The sequence below is a fragment of the Brachionichthys hirsutus genome, chromosome 5 (assembly GCF_040956055.1).
Source record: "Brachionichthys hirsutus isolate HB-005 chromosome 5, CSIRO-AGI_Bhir_v1, whole genome shotgun sequence".
Classification (NCBI taxonomy): domain Eukaryota; kingdom Metazoa; phylum Chordata; class Actinopteri; order Lophiiformes; family Brachionichthyidae; genus Brachionichthys; species Brachionichthys hirsutus.
This window is the reverse complement of record NC_090901.1, coordinates 11362227-11375490: the sequence shown is the minus strand read 5'-3', so window position 1 is coordinate 11375490 and position 13264 is coordinate 11362227. Positions and strand designations below refer to the sequence as shown.

At 44.0% G+C, this 13264-nt stretch overlaps 1 protein-coding gene and 1 non-coding gene across 2 annotated transcripts; one reads left to right on the top strand and one right to left on the bottom strand.

Annotated features, from left to right (window-relative positions):
- Positions 1-3913: 3913 nt before the first annotated feature.
- On the top strand, positions 3914-11811 carry parvb (parvin, beta). Its single transcript, XM_068739149.1, has 13 exons — positions 3914-3997; positions 5811-5900; positions 6408-6478; positions 6549-6651; positions 6765-6905; positions 7148-7263; positions 7351-7409; positions 7503-7522; positions 7920-7981; positions 8059-8127; positions 8207-8308; positions 8430-8502; positions 9787-11811. The coding sequence occupies exons 1-13, from the start codon at positions 3958-3960 to the stop codon at positions 9861-9863; spliced, it is 1023 nt and encodes a 340-aa protein (XP_068595250.1). The 5' UTR covers positions 3914-3957; the 3' UTR covers positions 9864-11811.
- On the bottom strand, positions 11425-11497 carry trnat-cgu (transfer RNA threonine (anticodon CGU)). The gene has a single exon. It is a non-coding gene; the product is annotated as a tRNA-Thr (tRNA).
- Positions 11812-13264: the final 1453 nt, after the last annotated feature.

The following is a 13264-nucleotide window of genomic DNA, read 5'->3' as shown; positions in this document are numbered from 1 at the left end:
AGGTCTCTTCAAGCTTCAAGTCCGACGTCTCCAGAAGCTCATTTTACCAACGTGCGGCTCTGAGTCGACCAGTGTTCCTGTAGACGAGTCGACCGGAGTCGTTTTTGGGGCACACCCTGCATGACGCCAGCACGCAGACAGGAGGTGGGAGGAAGACGGAGAATCCAAATAATAATGTCATTAACGGGACCAACGTAATACTGTAATATCATGATTCTGACTATTTCGTGCTTCTTGAAAAATCAAGTATAAATGCAGGATTTGTGCTTGTGCTGAAGTCCTTCATTTATTATAACACATAAAACCGATCGCTAATAAAAAAAATACATATTTGTGAGAGAATATATGATGAGATCACTTTTTACAAAACCCGACGTGGAACTAATGCAAGCACAAAAACGCACCTACACATAAAGCACTATTCACTACTACAACTCAGTGTACACATCTGGAGAAGGGCTGATGGGTATTTTGGAAATCGTGAGCATTTTTATTTTATTTTATTTTGAAAAGTAGATTTCTTGTCCAATTTGTAAGCCGGGATAATTTAAACATGCTCGATTAAATGCAGGATATTCACATGAATTATGTACTAAGGACTTTCAACGGAAACCGCAAGGGCTTTATTTGAAATGCTCCTCTTAGACAGGATGTTTGACTGTACTTGTACTGTAATACATGCTACTGTGTGACTGTACCTGTACTCTAACATTCTATCTAATAAATATATTCATCATCATCATCACTGAAGTATTTTTCTGTTTCGTACTCATCTTCTTGACCGCACGTTACCGGATCATGCTGGAGCCTATCCCAACGGGCGAGAGGCGAGCTACACCCTGGACAAGCCGCCAATTCATCATCCCATGGAAAATTTGTTTTTGGTGGTGGAAGGAGGCCGGAGAACCCGGAGAGAACCCACCCAGAAACGGGGAGAACATTCATTAATACTTTTAGAATCAATCTAAAAAAGTGGCTGAAAAAGAACCAGATTTGTTGGCACTAATTTTAATTTTAATTTTAAGCCTTTTATGTTGTCTGTTTTTCTTTGTTACTGTCGCTGGGATGTGTCACTTGTCCAGTGTTCTAACGTATTAATAATCTTTGTTTGTTCTTTTCATTTGTATTGTGTTACTTTAATCCGCTTAATGCAATTTCTTGTGACCTGTCAGGGACTGCAGATGGCCTGTGGCTAATTCTGGCATATTTATATTTACATATGCACTGTCCCTTTTAAATAAATAAATAAGAAAAAGATATCTTGCTAACAGACAAACAAATGCCGGAGATTACATAACCCCCGTCACGGCGTAGCTAATAATAATAAATACTGGTAATGATAATAATAACGCGTTTGGGTCAGTCGTGTATATCTGTGCATTCCTCGTCCTGCCGCTTGGGGGTGCTGTTGCACCAACAGTAAACATGATGCACGTGTGAGTCATCATCGGTCTGTCTCCCACCAGGCTCCCCGCGTGCGTGTCAGACGTGGCTGCGCGTGGATCGGTGCCTGAACACATCACTGAGAGGGTGACATTATTAGCAGGTATCAGAGAGAGACACGTCAACGCATCACAGTAAATGAAAGATGTCTGCGAGCGCGCAGACCGCAAAAGCGAGAAAGGACGAGTCATTCCTGGGGAAATTAGGAGGAACCCTTGGCCGGAAGAAGAAGGCGAAGGAAGGTAACGGGTTTGTTGTTGTTGCTGTTGTCATTTTATTAACAGCCTCTATTTTGTTACTCTTGTGTTTGACTTTGCGGTGCTGAAGTCAAAAGATGCTGCTGGAATATTCTCCTCTGTGACGTCACTGTTGTCTCAGAACACGTGACTGACAGGATCAGCACTGGATAGCTACATAGGTAGTCGGCTACATATGGAGCTGTCCAGTGCTGACCCTGAAGGTGAACTTCAGCACTGGACAGCTCCACAGGTAGTCGGCTACATATGGCGCTCTGGACGGAATGTCAAAACGGAATATCTTATTGTACAAATGTTTTACTGTGTTACAGTTTACATTTGGCCTGATCTTAGTCTTGTGGTTTCTCCATTTGCTTGTGAGAAGCCTTGCTTCCTTTCCTCCTGGTCTCCTGGACACACAACAAGTCATCATCATGTCCTCGAGCTCCTGTCCCAACATTCAAAGTCCCTGCTCTCAGTCCTAAACTGAGGAATGTGATCTCATCCTGGGAAACAGTTTTGTATCCAATGAGAAGGCCGAGCTCACTTTAGTGGTTGGATCCTTTCTATGGTTTCTGTGAGATGACCTCAGTGGGTTGGGAACCGCAGGGTCACCGGTTCAAGCCCCGGCCCAGACGAAGTATGGAGTGTGCGCTGGTGTCTGGAGAGGGACCAGTCTGCCTGAAGGGCACTGCCGAGGTGCCCTTGAGCTTTGCTAATCTACCTTTGGCTAACTGTTGCCAAGGAGTTCCCCATTCTGGCAAATTGTGCTATTTGAGCTCTGCTTCCTACCGACGTGAGCTGGGCTTGTCAAGCAGGACTGTAATGAAGACAAAAAAAAAGAGAGAGACTTTGTGTCTGTCCTCAGTTCCTGCTAGAATATCAGCTTTGTCTTCAACCAAACGCGTCCAGATTTCACACTGAGTCAGGAAGCGGAGACCACCGTTTCACTCGTTTCTGTTTTTTTGACGTATTTATTTGGTGATGTGCCGTGTGATTTTTCTTGTTGGGGGAAACACTGGCCTAGATGATACTGGAAAGTCGGGGGACGTTTCAACTTCAGTTTTAGCAGGACATTTTTAGCTATTTTTCACAGCACAAATCTTCTATTTTTGTAGCAACCTGTCAAATCTTCAGCTTTTCTGCGTTTCCAGTCCGCCTGCTTGCTGTTGAGTTCCTGTTGCATTCGGTTAGGCCCTTTTAGTTGAGTCACCTTCTGGGGAAGATCCTCACAGCTGATGAATCATCACTTCCAGTTCATCACATGGTGAAGTCCACAAAAGGGTCACAGGCTGTCCAAAAGGACGTGGTGGAACATTTCCCTACATGTGACTCCTGTGTTTTCTGCGTGTTCAGAAGTCTTCATCCTGATAAACTGAAAGGAAGTGTGTGTTTGTCTGATAGCAGGCGGAGGAGGAGGAGCGTGATGTCACATCCTCGCCGTTATCATCTGAGGGTGGCGAGTGTGAACTCTGAAACACATAAAACAGAACTTCCAGCTTTTACGGTGGACTCTGATGATCTGCTTGTATTTCATTATTTTCTCTCTGAGTTACTTCTTCATTTTACATCATTAAAATGGGGGGGGGGGGGGGGGGGGAGTAATACTAGATCCTAAAGAAAAAGAGGACATAATAGCAATATATGATATCGTGTTTTTTACAGTTAAAGAAGGTTTTATCGTGTATAATAATAATGGTGTGAGCTGACTGTTGTCTCCTTCCCTGCTGCCTGTGCTGGTGTAAATAACCAACAGCGCTATTTACATCCCAGCCTATTTATACCCCCCCCCCACCTCTTGGGAGGGGTGATTTCAATCTGCTTTCTGCTCTTGTTTACACTCGGAAAATTTTTGTCATCCTGTTTGATCCTCCTCTCACCAGCGTTCCACTCTGTGAAGCCGGCGTAGATAAAAGGTGACTGCAGGCTTTGGCTCGGATTCAATGAATGGGACCTCAGCTGCTGCCTGATCGATTGATTGACTGACTGATTGATTGATTGATTCTGTAGAACATAGTCCACTGAAGCGGGTCTGGAAGGCAGCTGATTTGATCAGAACACAAACCTGGATGGTGACACAAGGCTGCTTGTGATTGGTCAGTGAGACGTTTGACAGCTCAGAGGGTTCTGGTTTGGTCCCCCCCCCCCCTCATCTCCTGTAACTGGACCGGGGGGGGGGCTGTGACAGGAATGAACATGTGATAACGGTCCTGTCACTGCTCAGCACACGCTTCAATCTGCTGCCATTAGTGGGCATCCAGAGGTTCTCGGTGGGGACATGGCGGGGCTGCTCTGTGGGACCAGGAGGAAGAAGCAAGGTAATTCGCTTTGAATGTTTCAGGAAATAGGAAAAAGAGGCATGTTGTTGTATCAGCTTATCGGCTGCGTTGTGTTGCTCGTTGCGATGTGAGTAAATCTTAAACATTACAAAACTCGACAGTGTTCTTCTGTGTTTTATTTGCATGTGATTCATCAGAGCTCTGCAGCAAACAGAATAAAAAGTAGTCAGACTGATGTCGACGCAGGAAGCAGAATCATTATGATGACACAAACGCTCTAATTATAAAGCAGGCTGCTGATCTGCTGTGAGATTCAGGGCTCGTAGGACATAAGAAACCTCCTCTGGTCTCTGGTTCAAAGCTTTTATTATGCTCTTGCTTAAGAATGATTTCAGGTGCTTTAAATGTGACAGTTCTTAAAGGACCAGTTCACCCAAACATTAAAGTTCAGTCATCCTTGACTCTCCTTCCAAGCTGATGAAAGCAGTCCTCAAACATTGCTGGAGCATCGCAGGTAACAGCGCAACACCTGAGGAAGATGAAACCAGTCTTCATTCCAAGGAAATCAAACATTATTAAAGGTTATTACACATTTGTTTCTTGAGCTGAAGTCTTCGGTGTAGCCTCTGAGCTAAAAATGCAATCCATACCTGAATGTTTAATAAATCCATTGCTCGAATCCAGAATGTCCGGGATTTCACTCCCTTATAAAGAGACAATAACTGTTGTTTTGTGTTATCCTTTCCTTTAAAGTGGAGTCAATTATCAGCCTCTGTCCTGCTTCAGGCTTACAGAAATAGCCGTATTGACATATTAAATGCGATCGATTGCCTGTTGCAGGTCTCCCGGGTTGTAATGCATTAGAGGAAGAAGCTTTTCAATGGGTCTGCAGTCAGCAGAGATGGATTTTATACAAAGCCAGACTCAGTGTGTTGTGTTCCGGCACTTTTAATCATCTTTAGTGCTTTGCTGTAAAAATAAATTATAATCATATACTGTACTGGGCTTGTTGTCTTTTTACACTGTAAAAAAAAACAAAAAACTACCCTTGCATTTGTCTCCTATGCTGTTGCCCGTAGAGTGCGATGCTGTTCAGACTTTTTTGAAGCCACAGCCATCTTCTAATATCATCTATAGTTGCTGACCGTCCTCTCGAAAGTTTTGACAGTCGAAATTGGCACTTCATAGACAAGGAGTAGCTACGGAGTCCATGCCCATATAGCCAAGGTTCCAAACTTCCCTGGCAATCCAGACCTTTCCACTGACTTCAGCCATCTGTTCGACTCAGTTCAAGTTGACTAGATGGCTGAGGAGTCCCTCAGGGTACTGTCAAACACCTTACCTAAGCTCTTGACTGGCATCTCTTTAATGGGCAGGATTGTTGCTCGTGCAATGCTGAACCGGTACTTATCATCCACCGTTCCCCTTCTCATCATTGATCTTGACTTACCTGGCTTGAAATGCATCCGCGCCCACCGCATTAGCATTTCAGGATCTTTGAAAATCCACCGGCAGCTTGGGATTGATTCTGTAGTGGCCGTGAGCTCATCCATGAACGCTCTATTCGGGGGCTGATGAGTTGTGTTACACCTGTACGTTCCAAGCATCCAGACATTCCTGCTACGCCACCCTTCTGCGCTGACGTATCGATAATCCTCAACACTTACTTAATAATCTGATCTCTGTTCATTTAAATTATTCCGTTTCAGTAATCCAGCTTGTCTCGGTTTCAAAAGCAACAATATAAGTCAAACATTACAATTAATGAGCTGTTCCTTTTCAAGCGCCTCCAAAACATTTTGTTTTCTTCCAAAGCTTTTTGTTTTCTTGATGAAAGCTTTCTCTCCATCAGTGAGTGACCTTCATGAGGAGGGGAAGAATGCCATCAACGCTCCCATGCTTCCCGCCGGGACAGATGTGCATCCAGAGGACACAGTACTGGGTACACTCTCGAATGTACACACAAACACAAAATATGAACATGCACATGCAGGTCATAATAATAACAGGAGTATGATAAACTCTTTGTGGATTTAATTTATAACAGTAAATAATATTCAGAAATATAATGTAGTAGGAAATAAAAATTCATCATTTACTGTCAAAGTGTAGTTTCTACTGATATGGTGGACCAATCAGAGCAGAGTTGAACGACATCATCAGACCATCTCACAGGGGATAACACACATGAAGACACATCATTGTAATATTACGCATGACTGTTTGGCCCTGTTACGCCCCCTAGAGGAGGGACCTGGAACTGTTGTCCGTAAAGCAGCAGAAACGAGCGGCACATTGAGGAGATACTGCAGAAAATGCTAAATATACATTGAGAAATATTCATACTGCAGTTTTACGTCGAGGTGGGCGCTTGTCCGTACATTTGTATTAACATGAGAGTAGATATGAGAGTCATGTGACCATTGACTCGCCTGATGTCCCTTCTCAGAGGAAAACGCTGAGAGGATCATGCTGGACCCAACGTCACGAGAAAGCCTGAAGTTCAAAGACCTCCTGAAGGTAACCCGGGGGTGTGTGCCAGGTCATTTCTGTCCAATCAGAGAAGGAGTGTCATGTGATGTGTTTCCAGGTCCTGATGGACTGGATCAACAGTGAGCTGGAGGAGGACCGGATCATCATTAAGGACCTGGAGGAGGACTGTTACGATGGGCAGGTGCTCCAGAAGTTATTTGGTGAGAGGTTTCATCCGTGCGATTTCTTCACCAAACAAGAGATTCTACTCCACTGATTTATGCTCCTTCAGCAAACTTGAGTCTCGATCAGGTTTCTTTGCTCTGGTTGACAGAAAAGTTGTCGGGCAGGAAGCTGAACGTAGCCGAGGTGACCCAGTCCGAGATCGGCCAGAAGCAGAAGCTGCAGACGGTTCTGGAGGCCGTCAATGAGACGCTGAGGCCCCACGGCTGGAGCACGGAGTGGAGCGTGGACTGTGAGTCTGACACCAGTCTTACCAAACTGCATTTCCCACGATGCAACTCAACACAATTGTTTTTACAGACTGTTTTTTTCCCACAGAATTCCATTTTGTAGAATAATTTATAAATGAAGTAACAATTTAATCCCACGAGTCCTGAGAAGCGATTAATTCCTGCCGCACTTGCATCTTCTTAATTCCTTCTCTCGCCTGCCGTTGCTCACGTCGTCGTGCCCTTCTGTCATTTACGCCTCCAGCCATCCATTCAAAGAACCTGGTGGCCATCGTCTGCCTGCTGGTGGCTCTCGCCATGCACTTCCAGGCCGCCATCAGGCTGCCGGAGCACGTTTCTGTGCAGGTGCTGGTCGTCAAGGTGAGCAGCGTCGCTGTCTGCAGCGACGTGAGGCTACGTATTGGTACTTATCTCATGTTGTCTGAAGTCCTTGTTTCATTGGAGCAGAAGCGGGACGGCATCCTGCAGACGACTCTGGTGACCAAGGAGCTGACGAGCACCACGGAGTAGGAACGCCATCCTAACTATTCATCCCTATTTAAATTTCCTTACGCACGTATGACGTCGCTAAAGTCTTACGTTCACGTTTTATTTTTCAGAATGATGATGGGGAGGTTCGGTGAGTCTCTGCTTCATAAATAATGACGGTTTGATGGAAACATGATTTTAATCTGTTGTTTCTTTGACATCTTAAAATGACAGTTCAGCATTTTGGGGACATGTTTGCTTCCTTGCTGACAGTTAGACGAGAAGATCCGTCTCTGTCTGAAGGAACAGATCACACAACGATGGAAATGCCGTCGTGACCGGATCAACTTCACACCGAGGAGAACTTTCTGAGTCCACGAAGCGTTTCTGGAGCTTCACACCATAGCCCATTATGCTAAGCTAACCACTTTCATGCATGTTCACAGGACAGATAAGAGTGTTTGCTGATCAGCTCGGACACTTCCCCCGAATGTCAAACGTTTGCCTTGAGCGTTCTTAATCTTTTGAATTCTGCTTGCTGCCATCAGAGCGGGACGCGTTTGACACTCTGTTGGATCACGCCCCCGACAAGCTGAACGTGGTGAAATCGGTACCGAAGGTCTTTTCTTTGCATGATAACAGTAAAAGTGTTTAGTTCGACTTATTAATGGTCAATCCCGTTTCTAGTCCCTCATCACCTTTGTGAATAAACACCTGAACAAGCTGAACCTGGAGGTCTCTGAGTTGGAGACGCAGGTTGGAGACACAAACACTGATCTATTTATGTCATATGTGCTGTAGATAATGCAGTGTGTGTGTGTGTGTGTGTGTGTAGTTTGCTGATGGTGTGTACCTGGTCTTACTGATGGGGCTACTTGAAGACTACTTTGTGCCTCTGCACAACTTCTTCCTCACGCCTGAGACCTTTGAGCAGAAGGTGAGTAAACCCTCAAACGCAGCATCCCCCACCCATCCAAGAAGATCAGAAGCAAACGGAGCAATTCATTACTCATAGAGGACGACTCGGGTCATTGACCTCCCATTTTGTGTCTCTCTAGGTTCACAATGTGGCGTTTGCATTTGAACTGATGCAGGACGGAGGCCTGAAGAAACCCAAAGCCAGACCAGAAGGTATTTCATGCTAATGTTTATTGCAGCTACAGGTTGTCCAGTAGAGGGAGACGTTGCCTCACTCTTGAACTCTGCCACTGGGAACAACCCAGCCTGCTTCTACTGAACAGAACTCATCATTACAGAACCCAATCATGGCTCCACATGCCTGTTGCTGTTAGAGTGAGTGCTGGGCAGTTTACCTGTTGTTCACGCACGCGTGCTTTTTAGCGCCGCTTGTCGTACTCCCCGCAGCGACAGAGATGTCACCGCTGCACATTTGGAAGCAGCTTCCAGGGTGTGATAAAAATACAGCCCATTCTTCATCAGCTTGCGTTCTTAAATTCAAAGAAAGCAGCATCAAACGACTCCGTAGGCTGTAAATCAGAGAATGATGCTGAATGCGAGACAACTTGGGGAGTTGGAGTCTGTGTGTGCTTTATGGTTTGGATGCAAATAGAAATCGGGATCCACTAGTTTAAAAACCCATAATTGCATTTTGGATGCAGGATTAACATCCTGGACCCGACCCCACGATAAACGTTAATGAGGTCTATTCTGTCCCAAAACTAGCCACCTTCCAAATGTGATGGGAAGGGGTTCAATAGTCATGATGCAATTCTGCAGGCAAACCAACCAATGAGCAAATAGATTGTGCAAATATAATTTCTCTCCATCCTGTATTGATGCAAATGTTTTTTCTCTTCTTCAAGTAATTTGCCCTGTAAGCCAAAAAGGAAACAGCCTTGCAATCACCTATCGTCATTTATAGCCATCATTACAGCTCCTTAAATGCTATTCAAGCGCAGCAGGTGTGGTGATGATTGCAGATGATTTGCTCAGGTCTGAGCGTGAAACTCGCGCTCCCAAGGCTGCTAATTATATCAACAAGTGTCGCTAAAGCTAACAGGAATGGAGCGTTTAAATGCTGATGCAACAGCAGTGCTCTAACAAAGTCTGGCTTCAATCATTTAACAAAGACATAGCTGCGGTGTGAAATAATACAAAGCAAACACGGGCTTGTGTAGCACACCGAGAACAGAGCCAGCCTTTTGAATATCTCCTGGTGAGAATTAGCACGTCATATGGTAATCATTTGCAAATTCTTGGAAGCTATGTTAAGCTCCGTTTCCAAAATTACAAATAACCCTGTGAAGGAAAACAGTCGAGCAGCAAATATAGAACAGATACTGTGTTAAATGATTATTGGGTAGGCCAGAAAATGGATTCTGTCCTGAAGTGATCCGGTTTAATCGACATCGTTCGCGTCTCATGATCGATCTCCCTCTCCATTTTGTTCTCCAGATGTCGTCAACCTGAACCTCAAGTCCACCCTCAGAGTCCTCTACAATCTGTTCACCAACTACAAGAACTCTGAGTGAACGTCCTCCATATTTCTTTGGCATTATGCATCACAGTCTGGACACTGGAGGAGACAACAGGGACTGAAATAGATTCACAGGGAGTCGCCTGGCTCTGAATGTTATTTAATGCTGCCTAAATGTCAAGTTTGAGTTATTCCATCGCTAAATGTTAACGACGACCCGGGAAACCCCAAAACCTTTAGCCCACATCTCAGCTGTCACTGGACAAATGTCCGAGGGCAGCGTTCTTCATCTTTATCTTTATTTGAGCTTAATTGCTTTGTGTACCGCATATATATTAAAAGATTAGTTTAGACATTTTGGGAAATACTATTATGTGCTTTCTTTAGTTTACTTTAACATTTAATGAGAAGATTGATGCTAATAACACCTTGTGGGCTCGGATGGAAACATGACCAAAGATGCTAATATGATATCTAAATATTTGTGCTAATTATAAAAGCAACATATGCTTCGAGCGATTGATGAGAATGTCAATGCTGAACATTTGAGTGAAATTAGAGACATTCGAGCGTAGAGACAACACATTAGTTTAGAGCGCAAACCTCCACCAAGCAGCTCATTCCCATCCTAATTAGATTTGCACCGTCCACATGGTGATCTGGATCATCATCTAAAGGCTCTACATTTCAGAACCCAATCATGGTTCCACATGCCTGTTGCTGTTAGAGTGCTGGGTAGTTTACCCGTTATTCACGCACGCGTGCTTTTTAGCGCCGCTTGTCGTACTGGAACATTATTATAAGATGTCAAAAACGGTTGGCATGCTCTATAAACTAAATTTGCACTGAATACAAAATGTTTCCAGAAATTGCATTCGTCTTTGTTGTTACCATATTTATCTTGCTCAGTCATTTGGGGGAAAACCTGCAAAACATAACTGGAACCATTAATCAAATTGCAAAAAGAAATGAATAAAGCTGGCTTGATTTAAATTGATACACACTGATTTATGAAATCCAATATGTTAAAATTTATAGACCTTATAAAGCTTAAAATGTTTGCATTGTGTTGCAAAAAAAAGAGCTTCTCTGTTCAGCCTCTTTAATTTAAGAACTGGACATTATATTTTAAGGTCTGCTTCAGTTTTAAACAAGTAAAATAAGAACTACTGCCAACAAAAGACGTGTTTCTGATTTCGAGGTTAAATTATGGAATATACTTGGTGATCAATTTAAGTTAATAAATAGTTCAAGTAAAAAAAATACATTTTTTTAGATAAAATAATTGCTTCTGATATGGAGCTGTCCAGTGCTGAAGTTCGCCTTCGGGATCAGCACTGGACAGCTCCATATATAGTTGACTACCTATGGAGCTGTCCAGTGCTGAAGTTCACCTTCTACATTGTTGTTGATATCTTCATACACCAACCATGAAAAATACAAATGAATTCTACAAACACAGGATATGATGTTATTACCCAAAGTGCACCGGACTCTGCACGGCAGGGGCATCCTCATCCCTGAGCCAAACTTATCTGACTGCATACCAGAGTTTATGAGTATTTTTAACTGATGCTATGCCACCCATCAAAAGAATTTCCGGAAAACACTACCCAAGGCCCCAGTGAGATTTGAACTCACGACCCCTGGTTTACGAGACCAATGCTCTCACCCCTGAGCTACAGAGCCCCAGACAGAGGGGCAGGAACCTTTTTGTACTGGATGCTGCTTACATCTGAAAAACAGACTAAATTAGAGATCAGGCATTTGTTTTTATTTACATCCAACCTTTTAAAATAGGTACAATAGCGCCACTTAGCCTTCAACTGGGATCTCCCTGATAAGTTTACATAGTAAGGTTTATTTTACTAAAACATGGATTAAAAAAAAAGATATGTTGATCAAATGCACAACATCCATTCTGTTCAGGCCCAGAGTTCCCAACAAGAAAGCTAATAATTAGCATATTTCCCACAATGTTTAACTATTCCTTTGAACAGCGACTATCATCTTGTAATTCTACATGCTTTGATGTTTTCAACCATTCGTGCTTTGTTTGCTCTGATCCTCCTCATCTAAAAGCTGCTGATGCTGCGACCTCCCGCCTTCAGTCCAGTCAGAATCCCTTCACTCTGACCGGCCATTTAGATGGTCTGCTGGGGGGGGCGGACCTCTCAGAGCTCCCATGAGGTGGGGCGGCGATCCTGCCATGCCACCAAAGGATGCGCCGTTCACGACCAATCATCCTTTTCACTGCATTGTTGAGCAAATGGATGAACCTAAACTCTGAAAGTGCTAGCTGGCTCCCCTCCTCCCCCCTCACTTGTTTTTTTTTTTTTTTCAAGAAATAAATGCCTGGAATCAAACAGAATGAGAATTTCATTTCATCTCGTATTTTGTTAGATCCTCAGTTAGATTTGCGCTGGCATTTGAGCGAGATTGACTTTGGAACAGCCAATTCCTGCAATTTGAGTTTATCTAAAGGAATTATGGGCTCGTTTTAGACCTTTATTATCTTGTCTCTTTCCTTTGTTGCTATGGTAACCTTCCACATTCACCAAATTGCCCCTTTGTTTGGCTGACGGGTGGGTTTTTTCTCGTTTCTTTAACGAGGCCTGTGCTTATGGACAGCAGAGAAGGCGGAAGGCCCGGTGACAACCGGCGTTCACAGACGGAGACGTGTCAGTCCGCCGCCTGGTCCAGGCCCCCGGCCCGGGTGTTGTGTTTCCCTTGGCCCCCCCTGCAGAGTGTTTTTCAAACCCGTTTCACCAGTACTGGCCTGTTCTCGACTAGTAAAATCTCACATTTAAATTTTATTTCAAGTTGCTCTTTGTGAAGGAGACTGATTCTATCGATTCACAAGGAGTTGCCTTTTGTTTCTACAACAACAAAAAGACAAGCATCAAATATCGCATTGTGATCACAGCTAAATGTTTAAATTAAATTTAAGCTTATTTTACATGAATGACAAACAACATCAGCCACATTAGCTCCATCCAGCTAATGTGGCTAATGTCAGTCTTGTCTGTTAAATAGTGCAGCAGGCATTCAAGCGGAACCCTGGTTTGACTGATGGGGGTCTGATGGTAGAGGTTTCTGTCCAGGAACATCTCTGGGTATTCCAAGAACCCATTGGTACCCGAGTCACCATTCTTCTTCTTCTTCTTCAGAGACAGACGTAGTTTAAATTGGGACACAGAGCACGAACACCCTTATCTGAAAGCGCCGCACCGAGCCACTTTTAAAGAGGAAGTCCTGCCTTCTTCTCAGCCACATCCTGCCGTCCCTGCTCACCTTCCCCGTCAACCCGGTGACGTGTTATTTTCTTCAAAAACGGCAGTTTGAAATTGAGTGCATTCAGTCCAGCCTTTGTGCTGCTAGATGTATTCAGATCAAGTGCAGGCCTGCAGGAACACCATCAGCACATCGTTGCGCTCAGTGCTGGAGTTAAGTTCG

Bases quoted from the DNA above. Each gene is read 5' to 3' on its own strand.
- parvb (XM_068739149.1), top strand. From the start codon at position 3,958: ATGGCGGGGCTGCTCTGTGGGACCAGGAGGAAGAAGCAAG. The intron at 8,128-8,206 runs GTTGGAGACACA...GTGTGTGTGTAG, and splicing joins TCTCTGAGTTGGAGACGCAG to TTTGCTGATGGTGTGTACCT. The intron at 8,503-9,786 runs GTATTTCATGCT...TTTGTTCTCCAG, and splicing joins ACCCAAAGCCAGACCAGAAG to ATGTCGTCAACCTGAACCTC.